Raw genomic sequence first — 22,530 nt, 5'->3', positions numbered from 1 at the left:
GTGACCAGGGCAACCCACAAGTCTGGAACTCTAGAACTGAATATTTTCTTTCTGTCTCTGGAATTAGCCATAAAAGCTCCTTGATGAACACAACTTCTACAGGAACACATGCTTCTATTGCTAAGCTGTCCCACTCTTCTTACATGGCACTCTCTTCTACATACTCGACAACTCAGCGGCACTCAGCACCTTATTATTTCATTGGCTCATGCCCGTGCCTGGAATCCTCTGCCTCCTCACTTCCATACCCTGATTTCCCTGGCTTCCTTCAAGAGCCTGCTCAAAACTAACCTTTTGCAAGAGGCCTTCCCAGTTCTTCCTATGGCCACTGCCTTCTCTCTGACATTAGCTTTTGTCCATGCTGTACATACCTTACATGTGCAAATTTTCTGTATGTTGTTTTTTCCCATTAGAATATAAGAGACTGTGTATTTGACTCTCTTTGTAGCATCAGTGCTTAGTACAATGCTTGATACATAGTAAGAGCTTGATATATTCTTGTTGACGAATACTAAACTAAGCACACAATCTTAGCTGGATAGATTAATACATGGTGTTTCTTCTATGATGCTCCATTTTTAAGCTGTCTCCCTGAGAAGTTGGGCTCACTCCTAAACAGCGACAATGCTATCCACCATTTCCAGCATCAGCCTTAGCTTATTCCTTCAGCTGCAGTCAGTAGTGCTATGTTTTTTCAAAAAAGGCAGTGAGCTTCATCCTTTGTTTGGCAAAAGGGTCTCTAACTCTCTTTCTTTGTAAGATTCTTCTATTTTACCTCTAAGCAATAACAGGAGCCAGTTCAGAAAAGTGCTTTCTTCCTTCCTCGCTTCTCTTCTCAGTGACAAAGGGCAGTAGTGAATAAAGTGTATTTCCACTCTTTCTTTTTCTTTTTCTTCCATAGCTGATAGCCATTGAAAGTACACTATATCCTCACTACTCCTTCTCTCTACAGCAAGTAACAATACAGAGTAAACTATACCTTCTCCCCTCTTTCTCCTCTTCTTCCTCCTCAGTGGCAGGTAGCAATAAAGAGAGAATTTTAGCCACTCTTTGGCCAGCCCAATCTACCCTGTAATAAATGATAGTGTGTGGAAAGGGTCATAGCTTCTCTTTGACACAGCTCTGAGGTCTGTTCTTTTACCTGTCTTTTTTATTCATCAGTTGATTCCTCTCTTTGAAGAACTTCACCTTATCATATGGTTAATGATCAAATTCTCATTTTTTGTTACTAAGTCATAATCAGGTAAAGTATATTTGTTCCATAATCATAAAAACAGTTCTGGTCTCCATAATTTCCTAGTCATTAGCTGCACAAGGACACTACTGTTTCCTCTGCAAGTAAACCATTGAAATGCAAAAGAAGGCATATTCACTCCAAAATTCTACCATATGCAACTACCTACATGAACACAACTGTATCAGTTCTCGCTTGTACCATTGCAGAAGCCTCTTGCTTGGTCTTCCTGCTGCCAGTCTCTCCTCTTTGCAATCCATCCTCTAAAATAATCTTGCTCAAACATGAATCTGATTGTGCCACTCCTCTGCTCAAGAACATTTAATAGGTCACCATTGCTTCTAGGATTACATACAAACTCCTCAGTTTGGCACTCAGAGTCCTTAGGAATATGGCTTCCACATATCTTTCTAAACAGTTCATATTACTTGCTTTCATATAAACCACATTCTAACTGAAGTGGTATATTTGGTGTTTCCTAAACTTGACACTCTACCTTGTGCCTCCATGTCTTCATATAGGCTCTCCCCCATTCAAGAAATAAATTCTCTCCTCAAGTCCATCTCTTAGAAAACCTAGTTTCCTTGAGGCTTAGCTGACATACCACCTGCTATGGGCAGCATTTTCTGATTTCCATGGCTGCTACTGTTCTTTCCTCAAATTCTGCTATATTTACTTGTCTCTTTGCATGGTATATCCATGAAGTAGAAAGTAAATTCCTTGAAGGTAGGGACTGTTTTTCTCTTTTGTCTTTTATCCAAAGTGCCTAGCATAGTAACTGGCACACAGCTGGTATTTAATAAATGTTTGTGACATTAAATTTAACTGAATAAGAGATTAAAATGCCCTCCTTCCCTATCACTTTACAAAATCTACATTTGATTCATTCAACAGGCACTGATTAAGCACCTACTATCTTCATAGAAGGCACTCACAATATTTTCTATAATACCATGAATTTACATCTTCCATGGTAATCAAGGCCACAAAGACATTTCCAAAATGAACATCCTTTCTCCGACAAGAAAAACTCAGCATTGACAGACTGACTGATGCATTGTTTTAATGATAGCTAAAGGGAGGGGGGAAAGCATCCAACACTTTTCATTTCTAATGTCCATTCATTTGCCACCAACAGGTGAATGACTCCAGAAGTCATGATTCTATTCAACAAAGAAAGCATTTGCTGAATACTTTCCCCAAGGCTCCCTCTCATGTTTCATGGAGTGCTTCAACTGAAGCCTAAGCTATCTGCCAGCTTTCCTAATAGGAAAATGAAACTATTAAAGTGGACAGCACTCAAAACCCAGCTCAACGCCACCTTTCCAGCTGAAAGTAATCTTTTTTATTACTATTAAATATAAGTTTGTAGTTCTCCCTGGCTCTGAAAACTGAGTTTTCATTGTCTTTTACTGTGTTTTTGGCAGGTTTGATACTGAAATGGTACAAAGAATCTGACAGCACACCAAATGGAAGCATCAGCATCTCTACAACAGAATGCTGATGGTTTAATCTGTTCTACAGAGCTAGCTTTCACTAGTAATAAAACTAAGAAATAATACTTCAAGACCAAATTCAAAGGACATACAACAGTTGTCTACACTACTCAGTGATACCTGCATAACAAAATAAACAGAAAAGGAAGTGACAATGCAAAAGGAACCAAAGCTTGTCCTCCTTGCTGTTCAATCCATCAGCCAACCAATCAATAGACATATATGAAGTGCCTTCTATGTGTCAGACACTTTACTAAGTGCTGGGGATACAAAAGGAAGCATGATACTGAATCTCCTAACTTTGGGCATTTTCACTGGCTATTCTCCATGCCTGGAATTCTCTCCCTGCTCATCTCTACCATATGGCTTCCCAGGCTTCCTCAAGTCTCACCTAAAGTCCAGAAATCAGCACAGTGACCGATCTTTTACAGAAAGCCTTTCCCAGTCCTCTCTAACCTTAGTGTCTTCCCTCTGAGATGATCTCCAATTCATCCCATATGTTTATATCAAGTCGTTTGCAAGTTGTCTCCTCCAGTAGGCTGTGAGCTTCTTGAGAGCGGTGATCATTTTTGCCTTTCTTTGTATTTGTAGCACTTAGCATGGTGCTTAATAAATGCTTGTTGACTTGTTGACTATTTATGACTGTTTCTCATGAGACAAGAAAAGGGCAAACCTAGTCCCAACTTTTCTTTCCATTTCTCTTGTCAAGTCAATCCCCAAACCTCTTCTTTTATCAAAAGGCTTACAATAACACAGGGTCATAGAACTGAAATTCAGTTAGAAGGCCCTCAGTGGCTCCCTAGACCACCCATATCTCATAAAAGAATTCCCTTTATAACATACCCAACAAGTGGTCAGTCAGCTTTTGCTTAAAGACCACCATTAAGGAAGATCCACAACCATGCCAAAGGCAGCCCAATCCATTTTTTGACATCTTTGATTATTAGGAAGCTTTTCGTGACTCCAATTCTAAAAGGGTCATTGAAAGTTCTGCCCATTGTTTCTCATTCTGCCCTCTGGGACTAAGTGACAAGTCTAATCCCTCTTTCATTGCAGCCATTCAAATGCTTGAAGTCAATTCTTTTGTCCATCCAAAGTCTTCTCTTCTCTGGGTTAAGCATCCCTGCTTCCTTCAGCCAGTCCTCATCTGGTATGGACTCAGGACAGTTGCCTACTTTGGGATGTTCTTCCATTTAACCCAGTCCTTACTGTGTCAATGGCGCTTGATACAGTGGCAAAGAAACAGATTAACGACTAAGAGATTTACGAACCTAAGTTTGTATGCTTCAGATTTCACTGTGAGATTGGTGGATTATAAGCTCCTTGAGGACACGGACCATCTTTTGCCTCTTTTTCCATCCCCGAAGCTTAGTACAGTGCCTGGCACTTAGTAAGTACTTAATAAATGTTTACTGATTGATTGCACATGTGCAGGAATATAAAACAAAAATCTAACATTTATATGGAGCCTTAAATTTTTAATTGCTGTACATGTTATATCATGTACATAACATGCATATACACATACAGCATATGTTGTTCATCCTTCATTCTCAAAGAGGACAAACGACGTCATAAGGGTGATGTCTTGGCTTGCATGTGAATTGGATATGAGTGGGGCAGAGCTGTGCAAAGTCACCACGTGTATGATCATCAGTCAAGGAGAAACCTAGTCAAAGTCCTGAACGATTAGCAAATTCTTATTTGCATTTGGCTTCCTTTCTCTTTCCAAAGATAATCTAGTTCTTTAAGCAAGGGCACCTGCCCTGATGAAAGCCACTGGCCAATGGCACTTTCCTGTACTAAGTCTGGTTCAGATTCCTCTGGGAGGGATGGAGACACAGTCTGCTGAGCTGTGCTCCAATCTGCGTTAAGACAGAAGGGATGGAACCTTTAAACAAACCATTGGCTCACAAGGCAGATGCCTTTTTATTTCAACAACCCACCCACAGGAACAAAAGCAACTGAATGAAAGGACTGCCTGCACCTTTTCTCACCCTTAGGATCACAGATCTAAAGTCTTAAGAGATCTTAATGGTCATTGATGTCAACTCCCTCATTTCACAGATGAAGAAGCTGAGGCCCAGAGAGTATAAGGGATTTGCTTAAGGTCACACAGCTAGTAATTAGCAAAGCCAGGATTCAAATTGAAAGTCTGAAATCTGCACCTATGGAGAGGATGCATACATGAATAAAATAATGGATTCTTGGAAATTATATTGGGATTAGTGGTGCTTTTTTGTTTTGGAGAAGAAATTGATTTTGAGACATGGAACAGAATCCAGTCATTCCAGGGATTGTGGGCATCATAGAGTTAGAGCCAGAAGGGGCTTTTAAGATTATCCAGTCCAGGTGTTCTTAACCTGAATGGTTTCAAACTTGGATAGGGAAAAGTACATTTTTATTTCAATAGAATTGGTTTTCTTTGTAATCTTGCATGTTTTATTTTATGCATTCAGAAATATTCTTCAGAGGAGGGATTCTCAGGTTTCCCCAGATTACCATAAGGTCCTGTGAGACAAAGGTGAGGAATCCTGAATTCTACTCCCATTTCCTCATATTACAAATGAGGAATCTGAGGCCCAGGGAATTTAAGTGACTTGTCCAAGAGGAAGTGGTAGACCCAGAATGATGATGGGGGATGATGATAGATTGTGTGTGTGTGTGTGTGTGTGTGTGTGTGTGTGTGTGCATGTGTATGTACGACTTGAATTCAAAATTTATTACTCATATGACCTTGGGCCAATGTGCAACCTCTCCATGATTTAGTTTATGATCTATAAAGAGAGGACTGGACTCAGTGGCTTCTTAGGGCCTTTCTAACCCTCTGTCTGTAATCTCTTCTTCCTTCTCTGCTCGCTGTTTTGGAATCGCATGCATAGGCAAGACTTTAGAAGAGTAGATTTCCAAGATGTGATGTAAAGTTCCCACATAGTTCACTACCAAGTCTATTGGCAAAGGCTTGATGGCCAACTTTCTCCTTTCTGGGCCTCAGTTTCCCCAGGTGTAAAGGAAACCATGAGATTAGATGATATCCAAGGTCTCTTCCAGCTTTACATTCTATGATCCCCAGATTTGACATGAAAGTGGCCATTTGGGAAGGGGCTGGCTGGACCTTCCAACTGGGAGATGCTTTGATGCTAGTTAGAACATTCAGAGCTGCCCCTAGAGCTCATTTGGAGCTCGCTGTAATTCTATAATTGTTGCCTTAGGAACCTCCATTACAGCAGGGAGAGCTTGACATTCCAAACAATACCTCAATTTAAGCATACGAGGAAAAGAGAGAATTCCCTGCATGAGAAGATGCTTTGAAATTGCTGTTTGGCCCCAGTCACACCGACATGGTGATTACCACATTGTTCAGGGCTTTCAAACCACTTAATGGTACTTGTAGAAGGCCTGTAAGAGTAGGGGAAAATAACCGAACCACCATTTGGCTTTTGCTTTTTGCTTTTTCACTCTGCCCCACTCTGGAGTTTGTCAGAGCTGAAATAGAAGTCTGGCCATTTTGTGCTCCAGGGTAAAAAGGAAAATACATCTTATTTGTTTAATTTTAATCTTATTTTTACTGATTTGTTCTTTTCATTTTTGATTCTAAACATACCATACCTCTCTCCTACCCAGTGAGTCATCTTTTGTCCCAAACATTAAAAAAGAAAAAGGAGAGAGAAAGCTGTACAATAGACCAAACCAACAGATCAACTGTGTCTAACAGTGTAAGCAACATTCTACAGCCATAGCCCCCTCCTTCTGGAATCAAGGGAGAGAGGTACAGTTTCTTACCCATTATCTGGGCCTGAGATTGGTTATTAAAATTGCATGATGCTGAGATTTATTCTAGAAAATACATTTTCTATATCCTATGGAATTGAATGCAGTCAGATTCCAGTAGGAAAACAAAATTAGAAATTCCAAGCTTGAAGGGATCTTAGAAGCCATTGGGTGTAATCCCCTTATTTCACAGTTAAAGAAAGTGAGGGTCAGAGGTTAAGTGACTTGCCCAGGTTGACAGCTACTGAGTCTCTGAGGTGGGATTGGAACTCAGGTCTTCCTGACTCCAAGTCCAGTACTCTATCCACTGTGTCACCTAATATCAAGAAGCATTTTGACCCAGCAATCCCACTACTAGGCTTATACCCCAAAGAGTTAAAAAGAAAGAGGGAAATGGCCCATATGTACAAAAATATTGATAGAATTCTTTTTTGGGGGGGCAGGAGAGAAATGAAAACAAAGAGGGTGCTCATCAGTTGGGGAATGACTGAACAAAGTATGCTATAGGGATGTAATGGAATATTAATTATTATGCTCTGTGAAATGATGAAAGAAACGGGAGAGTTCTCTGAACTGATGCAGAGTGAACAACAGCACCAGGAGAACAATTTAGACAGTGACCAAAAGACTGTAACAAACAACCACTCTGAAGGGCACAAGGACTCTGCTCAATGCAATGAGCAGTCACAGTTCTAGACCAATGATGAGTCTTGATAGGGAGAGACTAGAGGAGCAAAACGCAATCTGCCTTTTCAGACATCCTGGGACTTGTTCTGCTTGGCTATGCTTATTGACTATGAGAGAGGATTCTGTTTCTGTTTTTGTTGTGGATTAAATTTTCAAAGAGGGACAGAAAAGGGTAAAGGTAGATGGAAGAAGAGTGGTACTAGTCTGACTGGTACATTCTATCATCTCCCAACTTTTGTTTTTTAAAAGCCTTCTGAAAAACCTATTCAAACCTTCCAGTGGATATTTTATCTCATTGATACATGTTGCAACCCATCTAGTCCTGCCCATTCCATTTGGCTATTGTCTTTGTCCATACACAATTTCACTTCAGGGTTTCATTTTATCTTATTGGTTTGTGCTTACTTTCTCATGACATTGGGATGCTACCAGTGGATCACAGGCTGTCCACTAGTCATGCCTTGCCCTCATCATATGACCAGATCAGTTTCACTTTCTATCATCCATTCCTTGACAACAGGCTTTGCTTCTGGTCTTCTTCAAAGTGCCTCATTGGTTCTATATGGCAGCCTGCTCCCACCCACTACATGCCTGTCCACAGCTCTTTGGGTAATGCTCATTTTCCAACCTTTGGAGACTGTTCTGTTCCACATCTCCCAGCCAACAGCAACACCAGTAAAATATTGATATATTTTTTAAAAGCCACTCTTAGCATACAGGCCTACTTTTCCACTTAATAAAGAGAGAGTAAAAAGTGCTTAGATTTGCTCCCCTCTATTCTATTGAATTTTTAAATTATCTTGACTTTTCTTTCAGATCAAAGCAACAAAAATCATTTGATCCTAAAACATTATCCATGTAGATCCAGAATTTACATCTAAAGTGAACCTATTTAGAATCACAGATTTTTTTTTGTTTCTCTGGTTTTCTTTTTATCCCTATAATGCAAAGAAGGTTAGTGATATTATAACTCCTAGAGCAAGTATCTGTGCTTTGTTCCTGCTGCCAACCCCATCCCCTAAAAGAAGATTGCAAATAACCACCAGCTAGTCAATGGGAAAAAGGAAAGAAAAAACATCAGCAGTGTTACTGCCAGAGCTTTAGAGTACAAGTGAAGGAATTAGCTTTTCCCTGTGATGCATGAACATATTCATTACTGGATAATTGGCATTGTATTAATAAGGGTATACCTGTGAATCAACTAGGGACCAGATTCAGGATTTTTATTCATTGTTACTACCAGTAGGCTGGTAACTGAGTCTATCACAGAATCATTTTAATCTTGATGGTCCACAACTCTTCAAGGAGGAACCATTTGGGAATATGCTGGCCAACTATCTACAACTTCAGTTCAGTTCAATTCATCAAACCTTCATTAAACAGCTCATGTGAGACAGGCACGATGCTGGGTTCTTGGGATTCAAAGATAAAAATATGTAACCTTCCCTCTGTAAGTCCCATGGAGAATACATTACACCAAATGTTCCAGTCTATATTCTGCACACACTCTACCTTTCCCATCTTCTTATGCCTGATACCCTCCTCCACACCCCTGCCATGTACTCTTCAATCCAGTGACACTGGCGTCTTTGCTTTGTTCCACAAACAAGACACTCCATCTCTCTGCTTTAGCCATTTTCTCTAGCCATTGTCCCCCATGCCTGGAGTGTTCTTCCTTCTCATCTTTACCTCCTAGCTTCCTTCGAGTCCCTCCTAAAATCCCCCCTTCTATAGGAACCCTTTCCCAATTCTACTTAATTCTAGTGCCTTCCTTCTGTTAATTTGTTGTTGTTCAGTCATTTCAATTGTATCTGATTCTTTGTGATTTCATTTGGTGTTTTCTTCACAGAGATACTAGAGTGGTTTGCCATTTCATTCCCCAGTTCATTTTATAGATGAGGAAACTGAGGCAAACAGGGTTAAGTGACATACCCATGATGCACAGCTAGTGAATGTCTGAGGACAGATTTGAAATCAGGAAGAGAAGTCTTCTTGACTCCAGGCCTGACATTCTATCCACTGTGACACCTACAAGGCAGTTGAAGTGGAAAGGCCCTAACACTTGGTGAGGGGAGAAAGGTCTTCAAGTAAAAAGTGATGTTTCAGCTGGATCTTCAAGGAAGAAAGAGACACAAGGGAGGGTGTTCCAGGCACGAGGCTTGACCACTGAGGCACAAAGATAGGAGACACAGTGTAAGAAGCAGAGAAAAGGGCAGTAAAGATGGAACCTAGAGTTCAGGAAGGGGAATGATGTATTAACAAAGCTGGAAGGGTAGGTTGGGGTCAGGCTGAGAAAGGCCTTAAAAGTCAAACAGAAGAGATTATATTTAATACAAAGGGAATAAAAAACCATCAGTGTTTATTGAGTAGGGGATGAATGTGGTCTGCAGTTAAGGAAACTCATTTTGGCAGCCATGTGGAAGGTAGATTCAAGTTGAGTAGGGAACCTGATTTCTAATCAGAATGTCGTTCTATCAAATCCCAGAGTTTTTGAAATCTCAAAATTTTTTGTACAATGATTACCCAAACCTCCATCTTTCTCCATCCTGTGAAAGTAAACCAAAAGTATCATGTCACCTTATTGGGACTCAGTTTCCTTATCTGTAAAATTGGGATACCAATGCTGGCATAAGCTACTACTCAGAGTCAACATGAGGAAAAAGCCCTGCAAACCTTAAGGTGTAATAATGCAAGCCAATCAATGAGTATGCTTTGTAGCAGATGCTATCCTAGGTGCTGGAGACGCAAAGGCTAAAATGAGATAGTCCCCGTCCTCAAGAAGCTTACATACTATTGCATGTTAATATTATTGCTATGAGGATCGAGCACCTAGCTTTTAAGCACTCAGTTGAGTGATCATGTAATTATATAATGTTTCTAAGAGAGGACAACAGTCAGTGCTCAAGGACCCTAAAAGTCACCTCATCCAACCACCTTATTTTACAGGGGCAGAATAACCGATCTTAAGAGAAGCCAAATGACTTATTCAAGGTCACACAGGAAGTAAGTGGCAAAGCCGAGATTTGAACTGAGGTTCTTTGATTCTAACTGCCTCTTGACACAGCAGTTCTCAGAAATTTGCCCTAAGTTTTTACTCCTGAGACTAGAATCACAGAATTCATTTGGAAGGGACTTCAGAAGCTTTTGGGTCCAACTTGTGCCTGAGCAGCAACTGTGACATGACCAATGAATGGCCATTCAACTTTGGATTGAAGGCCTCCTATGGCATCTTCTTCCACTACTTCTAGATGCAGGCCATCCCACTTTGGGACACCTCTCACTGTTGAGAAATGTTTTCTTCCTTCAAGCCTAAATTTGCCTCGGGAACTTCTGCCTATTCCTTCTTGACTTTTCCTATGGGGCCAAGAAAACAAATCTAATCCCTCTTCCAAATGGCAGCCCTTCAGATACTTGAAGACAGCTCCCATAATTCTCCTGAGTCTTTTCTTCTTCAGGCTAAACATCCCCAATTCCTTCAATTGATCTTATGTGCCATGAGTTCAAAGCCATTGACCCTCCTTGGTGCTCTCCTCTGGACACTTTCTAACTTATCGATACCTTCCTAACGTGTGGTACCCAGAATTAAACACAATAGTGCAGATGGCATCCAACCAGGGTCAAGTACTACTGGATACCATGCATCCCTGAATGCATCCCAAGGTAATATTGCCTTTCTTAGCTGCCATCTTACATTGTTGACTCATACTGACCTTCAAGTTCCCTAAAATATTTGTAGAATAACTAATGTCAAGTCATGCTTTCCCTTATTGTGCTTGTAAAGTCGATTTTTAAAAATCAGAGTGTAAGAATTCACATTTATCCTTACCTGCTCTTGTAATAAATAAAACTGCATAAATATGACTACATGGAGAGAGTATTCAATTGTACTAAAGAAATCTGAGCTCTGGTACCAGTTCTGTCAACAACCAGCCATGGGACCTTGTATCCAAAGAGAGGTAGACAAGGTGATCTCTAAGGTCACTCCCAAGTTTTTGTTTATATCATCCTGCGCAACAGCAGACCACAGCAGCTGGACAGCAGAACAATGAGAGGGTTTCTAAAACCCAGTCCCTGGGAGAGGATGAAAGAGGGATATAAATGTAGAAAGCTGCTGGTGAGTGCATTTGAATAAAACACTATTTGCATTGGGCTGTGTAGAGAGTAACAAATTACCAATCAAAAGAAATGTAGGTAACCTAGCCTCATCTTCAGAGAAAAGACAGAAAACTACAGTCATTAAGCCTTGGCACAGGAGTCACTAGACTGGAGCCACAACAGAAAACAGGTAATAAAGGTTTGTCAAGGGAACTAGCCATAAGATCTGCCAAGAGTGGACTAAGGAGCTCATGTACAGCAAGTTTAGAGACTGAGGAGAATTTTGCAATGATCTGTAAAGAGTTCATGATGTTTGTCTTTCTACTACAACCAAACAATTTTTACATGTGAAAAAGTTCAAGCTGGTTTCCATCCTAGAAGAGTAGATAAAAGGTTGAAGGAAAACTTTTCCATTTTCCATGTTACCAGAAATAATGTTTTCCTTGGGAAAAAATTAGAAGGGCTACAAGGGGGGGGGGAGAGAGAGAGAGAGAGAGGGAGAGAGAGGGAGAGAGAGAGAGAGAGAGAGAGAGAGAGAGAGAGAGAGAGAGGAGGGAGAGAGAGGGAGGAGGGACAGAGGAGGGACAGAGAGGGAGGGAGGGAGGGAGAGAGAGAGCGCATTACAGGGAGCAGCAGGAGTAAAGGTCAGGGAAAGAGGAGACAAGTCAGTGGTATTTGGTGACTCCCCACTGGCATCTATAATAACTAATAAAGAGGTGGGTGGTCTTTACAGAACAAGTATACAAAACATGATGGAGAAACTCCTGAGCCTTGTCAAATCAGACAACCACTCTACACCTTTGGTAGTTCACATCTGGACAATGATACTGCCAGAAGGAAGAATGAAATGATTGTTACAAATGAGAAAGTACTCGACAAGACTAAAGAAGCACATGTAATATGTTCACCTCCTTATACTGACTAAAGGTCAAGGCTTCAGGAGAGAAAGGGAGATCTGAGAAGTGAACATCTGGTCAAGGAAAACTAGATATGAATTTCTTGACCACATGTTAAAATATAAGAATAAAGAATTTTTGACCAATGATGGAGTCTATGTTATGAGGGCTAGTTAAAAATTTATTTGCCTGGAGCCCTGAAAATCTGTTCAATAAAGCTTTGAGCTGAAAAAGGAGGGGGAAAAGGAGAAAAATATCTGTTATGTGCCTATAAAAATGGATAGCATGGTGACTGGTAGCTGTGACACAAGTTTGAAAATAACTAAAAGAGACAGCAACAAAACCCATGGCCTCCACATATGTTGACAGAAATAGACAAAGTGTGGGGAATAAGAATGTTGATAGGGATAATCTAAGCCAGGAATTCAAATAGGATTCCTGGACTGGAATAGGGCTCTGGATGATCATGCCTTATTGAAGACCATAAGAAAAAATTAAATATGGCAGTAGAATGGCATTGTAGAGTAAGAAAATATACTTATGTGAAGAACATTGGGAATGCAAGACAGCAAACATTAGGTCAAAATCAGCAGATGGAGAAATCCAAACAATTCTATCATGGGAATGCACAACAGACCACCTGAATGGAAGGCAGTCAATACAAAGAATTCAGAAAGCAGATTGCAAGGCTGTCGCAGAGGTATGACATAGTAGAAACAAGGGACTTTCAAATTATCTGGACATCTGCTGGAGCTTGCTCTGCCAAATCCTGAGTAATCATTAAGGTTGTGATTGGCCTTAAGGATAATTTCATCCTTTAAGAAGTGAAAGAAACAACATAAAGAACTCAGATCTTAGATCTGATTCTGACCCAGTGAAAGGGAACTGACTAGTGAGGTCAAAATAAGGGGAATCGTAGAGAGACATTAAACCTCCCATTTTAGAATTCATGACAAAGAAGCAGAGGCTATTGGGACATGGGCTGCCATGCAATCAAAACTTTGGATGTGTGGGTCTCATAGGGCTAAATGGGCTCGCCTAGCCTAAAATCATTCAAGGGAAGCCAGCTCAACCAGGTATTCAATTGGATTCAACAAATGCATTTTATTATATGCAAGACATTGTACTAGGTGCTGGAAACTCTCTAAACAGACTCATGTGGACACCGAGGGAGCATCTTCAACTTGGATTTTAAAAATATGTGTAGAAGATGGCAGCAAGGGCAGTAAAAGAAGATAGAAACAGGAGAGTGGTGTAGTCTTATAAGAACAATCTTAGTCCTAAAACCTGAAGGTGCTGAAGTTGGCAATGAACGAGAGGGGTCCGGAGGTCTTAGTGCACTGCATGCTCAAAATGAGTCAACAGCATGATGTGGCAGCCAATGAAGCTAATACAGTCTCAGGCTACACTACTTTGTTGTTCACTCATTTTCAATTATGCTCTATTCAGTTTTTTAATTAAGATTTTTTATTTTTATTTATAGCACTCAGTTCCACATGATTTTTGAGTTCCAGATTTTCTTCCCCCCACCCAAGATAGCACAGAATCTGATGTATATTCTATATATAACTTCACATTAAACTTATTTACACAATAGTCAAGTTGTAAAGAAGAATTATGATAAATGGAATGGTGTGTTCTATTCTTTTTGACACCTTGTTGGGTTTTCTCAGCAAAGATACCAGAACAGTTTGCCATTTCCTTCTCCAGCTCATTTTATAGATAAAGAAACTGAGGCAAACAGGGTTTAAGTGACTTGCCCAGGGTCACACAGCTAGTAAGTGTCTGAGGCCAGATTTGAACTCAGATCTTCCTGACTCCAGCCACAGCACTCTATCCATTGTGTCACCTAACTGTTCTTGCTGGAAATTTTGCCCCTCTTAATGTAGTCTAGGGCAGCTAGGTGGTGCAGTGGATAGAGCACCAGGCCTAGAGTCAGGAAGGCCTGAGTTTAAATCTGGCCTCAGCGGCAGCTAGGTGGCACAGTGAATAGAGCACTGGCCCTGGAATCAGGAGGATCTAAGTTCAAATCCAACCTCAGACATGTGACACATTAGCTGTGTGACCTTGGGCAAGTCACTTAACCCCAATTGCCCTGCCTTCCCCCCTCAAAAACAAAAAGAAAACAAAAAAAATCTGGCCTCAGATACTACAGGAAGATGATCATTCCAGCATTCTCAGGCTCTATCCTAAATACTGTAGTCAATTCTGGGTACCACAGATTCAGAAGAACATTGATAAATTGGAGATTATCCAAAAGGGAGCACCCAGGACAGTGAAGGACATTAAGTTCATATTATAAGATCTGTTCAAGGAATTGGGCATGTTTGGCCTGGAGGAGAGAAGGCTCAGGGTGGGGATGTGAGCTCTCTTCAAATATCTGAAAGACTGTCCTGTGGAGGAGGGATTGATCTTGATCTGTTTGGACCCAGAGGGTAGGACCAGGAAGAACTGGTGGAAGTTGAAAATGGGAAATTTAAGTTTGCTGTCAAGAAAAATTTCCAAATAGTTAAAAGTATAATAGACTGTTTCAAGAGGTTGTGGGTTTCTCTTCCTTGGAGGTCTTCAAGCAAAGGTGGATTAGCATTTGCTAGGTGTTATGGTAAGGATTCTTTTGTTTATGGATTGAAAAAGATGGACACTGAAGCCCCTTCCAACTCTCAAAGTTTGTGATAGAAAAAGTGTGTGTGTGTGTGTGTGTGTGTGTGTGTGTGTGTGTGTGTGTGTTGGGGGCTATTGCATATTTATCTGTATTCCAAAAAAGGTGATCAAAGAAAGGCTAGGTTGCTTGTGAGGGGTACAAGAATCTATAGCCAACTGGCTCTTAGACATTTTGAACTGGATGCCCCACAGGTGTCTCAACTTCAACATGGCCAAAGGAGCCCTCATTGCCCCTCCCCTACTTGTACTACCTAAACCAACCCACTTCCAAGCTTCCAACTTTCTGTCCAAGGTATCACCATCCTTCCCTCTCCCCCCACTTCCAAGCATCATTCTTAACTCCCTACTCTCCTGCATCCAACATATCCAATCAAGTTTCCCATCATTTCTACCTTCACAACATCTCTCCCATTCTCCTCCTTCTCCCCATTCATGGAATACTCTCCTTGTCTGGGCCCTCATCATTTCTCATCTGAGCTATTGCTATACCTCCTCATGGGGCTCCCTGTTACATCTTTCCCTTACCCCAGTCATCCTCCATACAGATGTCAGGGTGATCTTCTTAGAGCACAGCAGCAACCATAGCACTCCCCTCTTCGATCAACTCCATTATTATCACCGTGCTCAAATTAGAACTTCTATTTTCGGCATTTAAAGACCTTCACAACCTGGCCCCACCTATCCTTCAAGCCTTATTAGACATCTTTCCTCTTCACATAATCTACTGTCATAAGATTAAGATCTAAAGTAGGAAAGAAGCCTAGAGACCATTGAGTTCAATGCCCTCATTCTACAGATGAGGAAACAGAGGCACAGAGCATTTAAGTGACTTCCCCAGAATCACCCATATCAGTCTTTTTATTGTTCCTCCTACATGGCACTCCATCTCCCAACTCCATGCTTTTGCATTGGCTCTCCTTTGACACCCCATTCCTGGAAAGCATTTCGTCCTTCACCTTCACCTGTTTCCTTCAAGACTGAACTCGAGCATCATCTTCCACATGGATCTTTTCATGATCCCCTCAGCTATTCACCTACTTACGTCTTCTCCAACAAAAGTGCCTTGTTACCTACTTTGTGTCTAAGTTACATATACCCCTTTCAATAAAATATGAGCTCCTTGAGGACAGGATGGATTTCATTTCATCTTTGTAATGCTGTCAGCTAGCACAATGCTTGGCTCATCATAGGTACTTAGTAAATGCAATTTCCTCCAACCAGAATGTAAGTAAGCTCTTTGAAGACAAGCACTATTTCATTCTGTCATCGTGTGCTCTTCACCTAGCATAGGAGCTACCACATGTTGTTGTTTAGCCATTTCAGCTATGTCCAACTCTTCATGACCCCACTTGGGGTTTATCTTGGCAGAGATACTGGAGGGGTTTGCCATTTCCTTCTCCAGCTCATTTCACAGATGAGGAAACTGAGGCAAACAGGGTTAAGTGACTTGTCCAGGGTCACACAGCTAATAAGTGTCTGAGGGCAGATTTGAACTCATGATCCACTGTGCCACCTAGCTGCCCCTAAGTAACATGTAGTAGGTGCTGAATAAATGCTTATCCAATTGATATGTATGGCCTTGTTTTTGTAAGTTATTTTATTATTGCTTTTACTTTTATGCCAGTCATATCTCCTCAAGAGCCCCCTCAGCAGGTCCTACATTGACCCTTTACTTCTAACAACAAAGAAATATTTTAGTAAAGCTGATCGACACAATGACCATATCTGATGGATAACCCATTCCATATGCACCACCCATACTCCCTGTTGAGAAGAGGAAAGTATTTTTCTTTGTCAGTTCTCCAGGACTGAGACTGTTCATTAAGATTCATCAGCATGTGATTGCTTTTAAACAGCTCCTATGCCTAACATTTGTGTAGCTTTTGTGTATGTTATTGTCTTGTCTTTGTGTCTCGCATACATAGGAACTTCATAAATGTTCCTTAAATTGAATTAACACTTGTAAGCTTGCATCTCTTCTGACATATCTGCCTATGTTTCTGTGAATTTCTCATATTTGTAATTTCTTATAATATTCCATCACATTTATATGTGGATAGAGTCTCTTCCATAAATTCTCCTCAATCTTCCCAGACCCCACCAATCACTAGTGTGTCCCTATGACAGGCTCAGAAGATCCATATGTATGCCAGAGATGTGAGACAGGAACAGGAGTCTTAAAGTTCTTTTAATTTTAAATACAAACAGAAAATGAATTGAGCCTTGCCTAAGGAAGCCATTTCATCTGAGAAACCCAGAAAAATAAATTTAAATTTATACCCAAGTCAAAGGAAGATTTCTTATTCTGTGCCACATACCTATGAAAGCATTTTCAGAAATAAACATCTGGAATGTTTCCCAAATAGATTCTTCTCATTTTCATAGTGATAAACATGTGCTCATGGGAATAACTTTTGGTGAATGAGGAATAATTTCATTTTCCTTTGCCCCTCAGACAAAGAGGACATTCAACCAACACCTTGCCCAATGGCCATCAACTGGCCATCCCCCAGAGTTGCTACCAATCATTTCTGATCTGATCTTGACTCCCATTGGGAATCTAAATATTTGTTATTTGAGCCACCTAATAAATCAGTCCAATGATCAACCTTCAAATAATATCTTTTCACTAAACTGGGCTATTAAGGCTTAGCTAAGCATATTAAGTATTCCGTTTAAAGGAGAACAAACATCTGCTCCATTTTCACAGTGAGCAGGAGTTTAAAGAAAACTTAACTCCCAAATGTACTCAAGGGGAACAAATCTCAGTAACATTTGAAACCAAGCTTTTAAATGTGTGCCCAAAGAGCACCAGAGAGCCTGTCTCTAGAAGTCCTGGTGTTCAGGCTCTGTTTCATCTAAATCAAAGCCGTAAGTGACTTTAGCAAAGATGCCAGCTGTTTTCCTCAGGCTCTTTTTCTATTTGGGAGCTACAGGTCTCTCCTGCCCTTTATTTGGTATTAGAATAGAACCTCCAGACATTGGTCCCAACCTAGTTTTCTGAATTGGCTGTGTTTCTCCAGCCCACTCCGATTCACTTCTCATGCCCCCTCCCCCATAAAAATAAAACAGAAAGAAACTCACCGAGTTGTCTTTCACGAGAAGAGCACAACACTGGATTCCGGCCATAAGCATCTTATGTGGGTTCCAGGCAACTGAGTCAGCCCTGTGAGAGGAAGCAAAGAAAGGGAAGGGGAAGGGGGCAGAGAAAACCACAATTATTTCATATTCATCAAAGGCTGTTCTCATGAGCAGATTTCACAGTATTAATATCTAATTTAGAGTTTTGAGTGTTTGCTTGTTTCTGTGGGGATGATTTTTGTGTCTGTTTGCTTGCTTGCTTTGGGGTGGTGGTTGTCTTTCTAAAAGTTTTATTTTCTCCCATATCAACACATTAGTTAAAACACAAAATCCAGAGGGGTGTCCCTTCTGAATGAAGGTGCCACCATGAACTGGGAAACTACATTTACCTGTGGATGCCATGCAGAAGCTTGCGATGCTTCCTTGACATCAAAGCTGAGCCACCCCAAGATGCCTGTTGAGATATTTATATATAGAGATGTTTATGTCAACCAAAACAATGTTATTTGTACACTATCAGGTGATCACTGGTAATCCATGAGCACCAGCCCCAACCTGATTTATTTGAAATCACACTTTAGGAATGGGTACCCAATTTTTATTACAATAAATGTTCATCCCCCCAAAAGTATACCAAGTGCCACATTCCCCTTTTATAAATGTCTTCATAAATGGAAACCCAGTCACTGTATTCTGATGCTCAAACTATATCACCACCAATCAATCAAGAGATGTCTATTAAGTACCTACTATGTGCCAGGCACTGTTAGGTGTTGGGGACATAAAGGCAAATAATGAAACAGGCCCTGTAATAAAGGATCTTACATTCTACAAATTATACAAAGGGCTTAGTTGGAACCTTTGCACCAAGCATCAAAAGAAAAAAAAAAGACATAGTCCCTGTCCCCAGGAGGTTTCCAATCCAAAGTAGATGCCATGAGTGAGGACTTTATTGGAGGGCATCTGATATACGAACATGTTCCTAATGTTGACACCTGACATAGATTATGTGCATGATGGGCAAAAAAGAAAAGAGTTATTTTGTGAGAGGGGGATTCACGTTCGGACAGAACAGGCTTGGAGGAAATCACTTCCTTGCATCCAAATAATCGAGAATAGTGACTTGGAAGAAGTAGGATTTTAAGAACTATTACGTGACAAAAAGGGGACATCTGGAGCGGGGGGGTGGGGAGGAGGTCATGTAGAGGGAGTGGCTGGGGAAGTGCTAAAAGTGGAGATAAAGGATGAAATTGGACAGTGACTAAGTTCAAAGACGGGTAGGACAAAGGAAGTAGCAGCAAGGGAGACAAAATTGGAAGTGAGTGTGAATGGGGTTCTGAAAAGGAATGTTGAGAAACTGCCAAAGCTCCAGATTTGGATAAAGTTGGAATCTTGACTCAAACCTTTATTTCAGTCCTAGCTCTGAAATTGCAACATGTGACTCTGGGCAACTCAATTAACCTCTCTGGGTCCTATTTTATTCCTCTGTCAAATGAAGGGTTTGGATTAGATGGTCTCTAAGTTTCCTTTCAGCTTCATATTATCTTTCTATTTATCTATCTACCCATCTACCTATCTATCCATCTATCTCTCTATCTTATCTATCCATCTACCTAGCTACCTCTATTTATCCTTATCTCTCTCTCTCTCTCTCTCTCTCTCTCTCTCTCTCTCTCTCTCTCTCTCTCCTCCCTCTCCCTCTCCTCCTCCCTCCCTCCATCTATAGAACATCTATAGCACTTCAGGAATGGTTCATTCAAATCAATTCAACAAAAAGCCATTAAGTACCTACCAGGATCTAGGACTTATGTTCAATGCAAAGAATATATCACTTGGAGTGGTTCTCATATAGAAGCAACAGATGAAATGTGTGGTGTGGAACTGAACAATGACATTGAAGGGGAAAGTTAAGGAATGGTTTTAGAGTTGGAAAAGTCCAAGGAGGAGCCAGTCATCATCCTAGACCTAAACAAAATGTATTGCTATAGAGTTAAAGAAGAAAGAATAAATCCTGCAGATTTTTAGTTGAAAAGAAGGTGGGTGCTGAATCATACATATATTGTCAGACAAGGTTGGTGATAAATTTTTAATTTTGCAATTAAAAATAGTTTTGCTTAGTGGATTTTATTTCAAGAGGACATTAGTGTTAAGATATAGAGATAGAACAGAGATAAGGATTTGAAATTTGAAAAAAAAATCAATACCCCAAATGTCCTCCCAGGGCTAGCAGTCCATTTTTTGAGAAGGTAAATGCAAAGAAGGAACTTTGCTTTTATAGTCTCACAAGATTTCATATTTGTGAGATTTCTTGGTTTTTTTTGGTCACCTGTCCTTTTTGTCCCTCACTGTTATAATCTGCTTGCTTATGAGCCTGACTTATCCTTCTATCAGACTGACAGTTCTTAGAGAGCTGGGACTGTGCCATTTTCATCTCTGCATCTTCTTGGCATGAAGCAGGCACTAAATCGATGCTTGCTAAATTGTGAAAATCCAGGAAATAGTCACTATTAAAAATGTAACATCTTGGCCCAGTCATCCATCTGAATAGGGGCTAGGGAAAACTAAAAATGCCCAGGATCAGTCCCTTCTCTCTCTCTTTTTCCAAGTACCCAATGATACAAGTGCAGGTCAACAGATGGGAACTAGGAAAGAGATAGCAGGCCACATTCCATAATTACAGAGGCAATGTGCTACAATGGATAGAGTGAAGAATTTAGTATTGGGAAGACTTAGATTAAAATCCTATTTCAGACACTTACAATCCAAATGCTAAATTTGGAGTCAGGAAAACATAGGTTCGAATCCTATCTCAGACACTTAATAGCTCTGGGACCTTAGGCAATTTGCTTAATCTTTCTCAATAACAAATAGCACCCCTTTCACCCAGTTATCACAATCAAATGAGATACTGTTTAAAGCACTATATGACAGGTAGTGTTGTACAGTGAAGAGCTAGCCGGTCTTGGAGTCCAGAAGCCCGGGGTGCAAATCTCACAACTGAACCAGAATAACTATGTGACTCAGGATAATAGATCATTTAACTCTCAAGTGTCTAAGACTAGAAATCATAGAACAGGGCCTTATCTGATTTGGTAGAGGGAATTTCCTTACTAGTAATTCCCTACACCTATGAAATTACAGGTCTAATTGAATATATATATATATATATATATATATATATATATATATATATGTGTGTGTGTGTGTGTGTATGTGTGTATGTGTGTGTATGTATACATATATATATATATATATGTATAATTTTAAGTGTCACAATAGGAATTTCAAGATTGGTTAGAATTATTTTTCCCAGAAACTCTCTCACTTCTACAAAAAAGAGGCAACAGAAATAGAACATATGAATAGTAGCTTTTCCCAACTTTTCACAGTATTTCCACTCTGCTTTAGAAATTGGATGGATCTATCCACTACTAAGAAAATTAATCCGCTACTAAGAAAATGGCAGCCAATCTATCAAAAAAAAGAAGCAATAGAGATACTCTCTGAAGTGTCTTCCTCATGCTATAATAATCTTCTGAACCAGACACCAAGTATTTGTAGTGCCCACTGCAGTCAGTTCAGAGAGAACAAACCTCAGCTCAGATGAGTAAAATACTCCTTGGGGGGCAACTGTTGACTAACACTATCAAGACTATCAAAGTCTCATGTGGTCAATCAGCCTTTACAGATTCAAAGACTGAGACTTAATCCTGAAATTCCATTTTCTTTGGCTCTATTCCATGAGAGAACTGATCACTGATAAAGTGATCTTTATGAAGGGGGCATAGTACAATGAAAGAACCTTGGGCTTGTGGTCAGAAGGCTGGCACATAGTAGGTGCTTTAATACATTCTGGTTGAATTTAATGGAATTAATCTTGGTGTGTGCCTTTGGGAAATTTATGAATCTCTCTTGAGGCCCAGTTGTTTCTTACATAAAAGTGGGAAGGAGGAATAGTACTGGTTTTGTATGTAGATGGATGTTTTTCTTTTATATATCCCAAATAGCATTTACCCAGCCCAATCATCCCATCTTATCTACCAGCCTGGGCTCTAATTGACTTTTTGCCCATTTCCTAAAATGAAATCCCTTCAGTAAGCCTAGTGATAAATAATAATAATAATAATTAGCACTGAGATAGTGTTTTAGGATTCGCAAAGCGCTTTCCAAATATTTTCTCATTTTATCCTCAAAACAATGACAATGATTTTTCTTAGAGCGTAGGAACCTGGTTCTCACTAAGGTATTGAAATTAGGTGCTAAGAAATGATAAACCACCAAACCCACTGAGGAAATATTTCAGGCTTGGTTTGCTTTTCTGCCATTGCTCATTCCTTGGTTCCTAGGTGGGCATGGTTCCCATAGACCACAACATATCTTTAAAATACACCACTAAGGTACAGTAATCCACATATGAAAGCTTCCAGGGAATAAAGAGAGCACATCAGAGACTATGATAGCCAGTCTGGGCCATGGACAATCTCAGGAATGGGACACAGCAGAGCAGTGCCTCACTGGTTTGTGTAGGCAGTCAGCCTACACAAGGCACAGGCTCAAGAGGTCATGACAGAAGCATCAGGCCTATTGGCCAGTGATCAAACTGGCTGAA

The 22,530-nt window shown here is 40.3% G+C and overlaps 1 protein-coding gene across 1 annotated transcript in view; it reads right to left on the bottom strand.

Annotated features, from left to right (window-relative positions):
• The window catches only part of GADL1 (glutamate decarboxylase like 1), a 169,135-nt gene that overhangs the window by 110,497 nt on the left and 36,108 nt on the right, over positions 1 to 22,530 (bottom strand). The window contains exons 9-10 of the mRNA XM_036760996.1: positions 18,311 to 18,375; positions 17,925 to 18,006 (exon numbers count right to left, since the gene is read on the bottom strand). Coding sequence (XP_036616891.1) covers positions 17,925 to 18,006; positions 18,311 to 18,375 — 147 coding nt within the window. The remainder of the gene's footprint in view (positions 1 to 17,924; positions 18,007 to 18,310; positions 18,376 to 22,530) is intronic.

This window comes from Trichosurus vulpecula, chromosome 5 (genome assembly GCF_011100635.1).
Source record: "Trichosurus vulpecula isolate mTriVul1 chromosome 5, mTriVul1.pri, whole genome shotgun sequence".
NCBI classification, from domain to species: domain Eukaryota; kingdom Metazoa; phylum Chordata; class Mammalia; order Diprotodontia; family Phalangeridae; genus Trichosurus; species Trichosurus vulpecula.
Note: the sequence above shows the minus strand (reverse complement) of the source record. Positions and strands in the feature narration are given on the sequence as shown.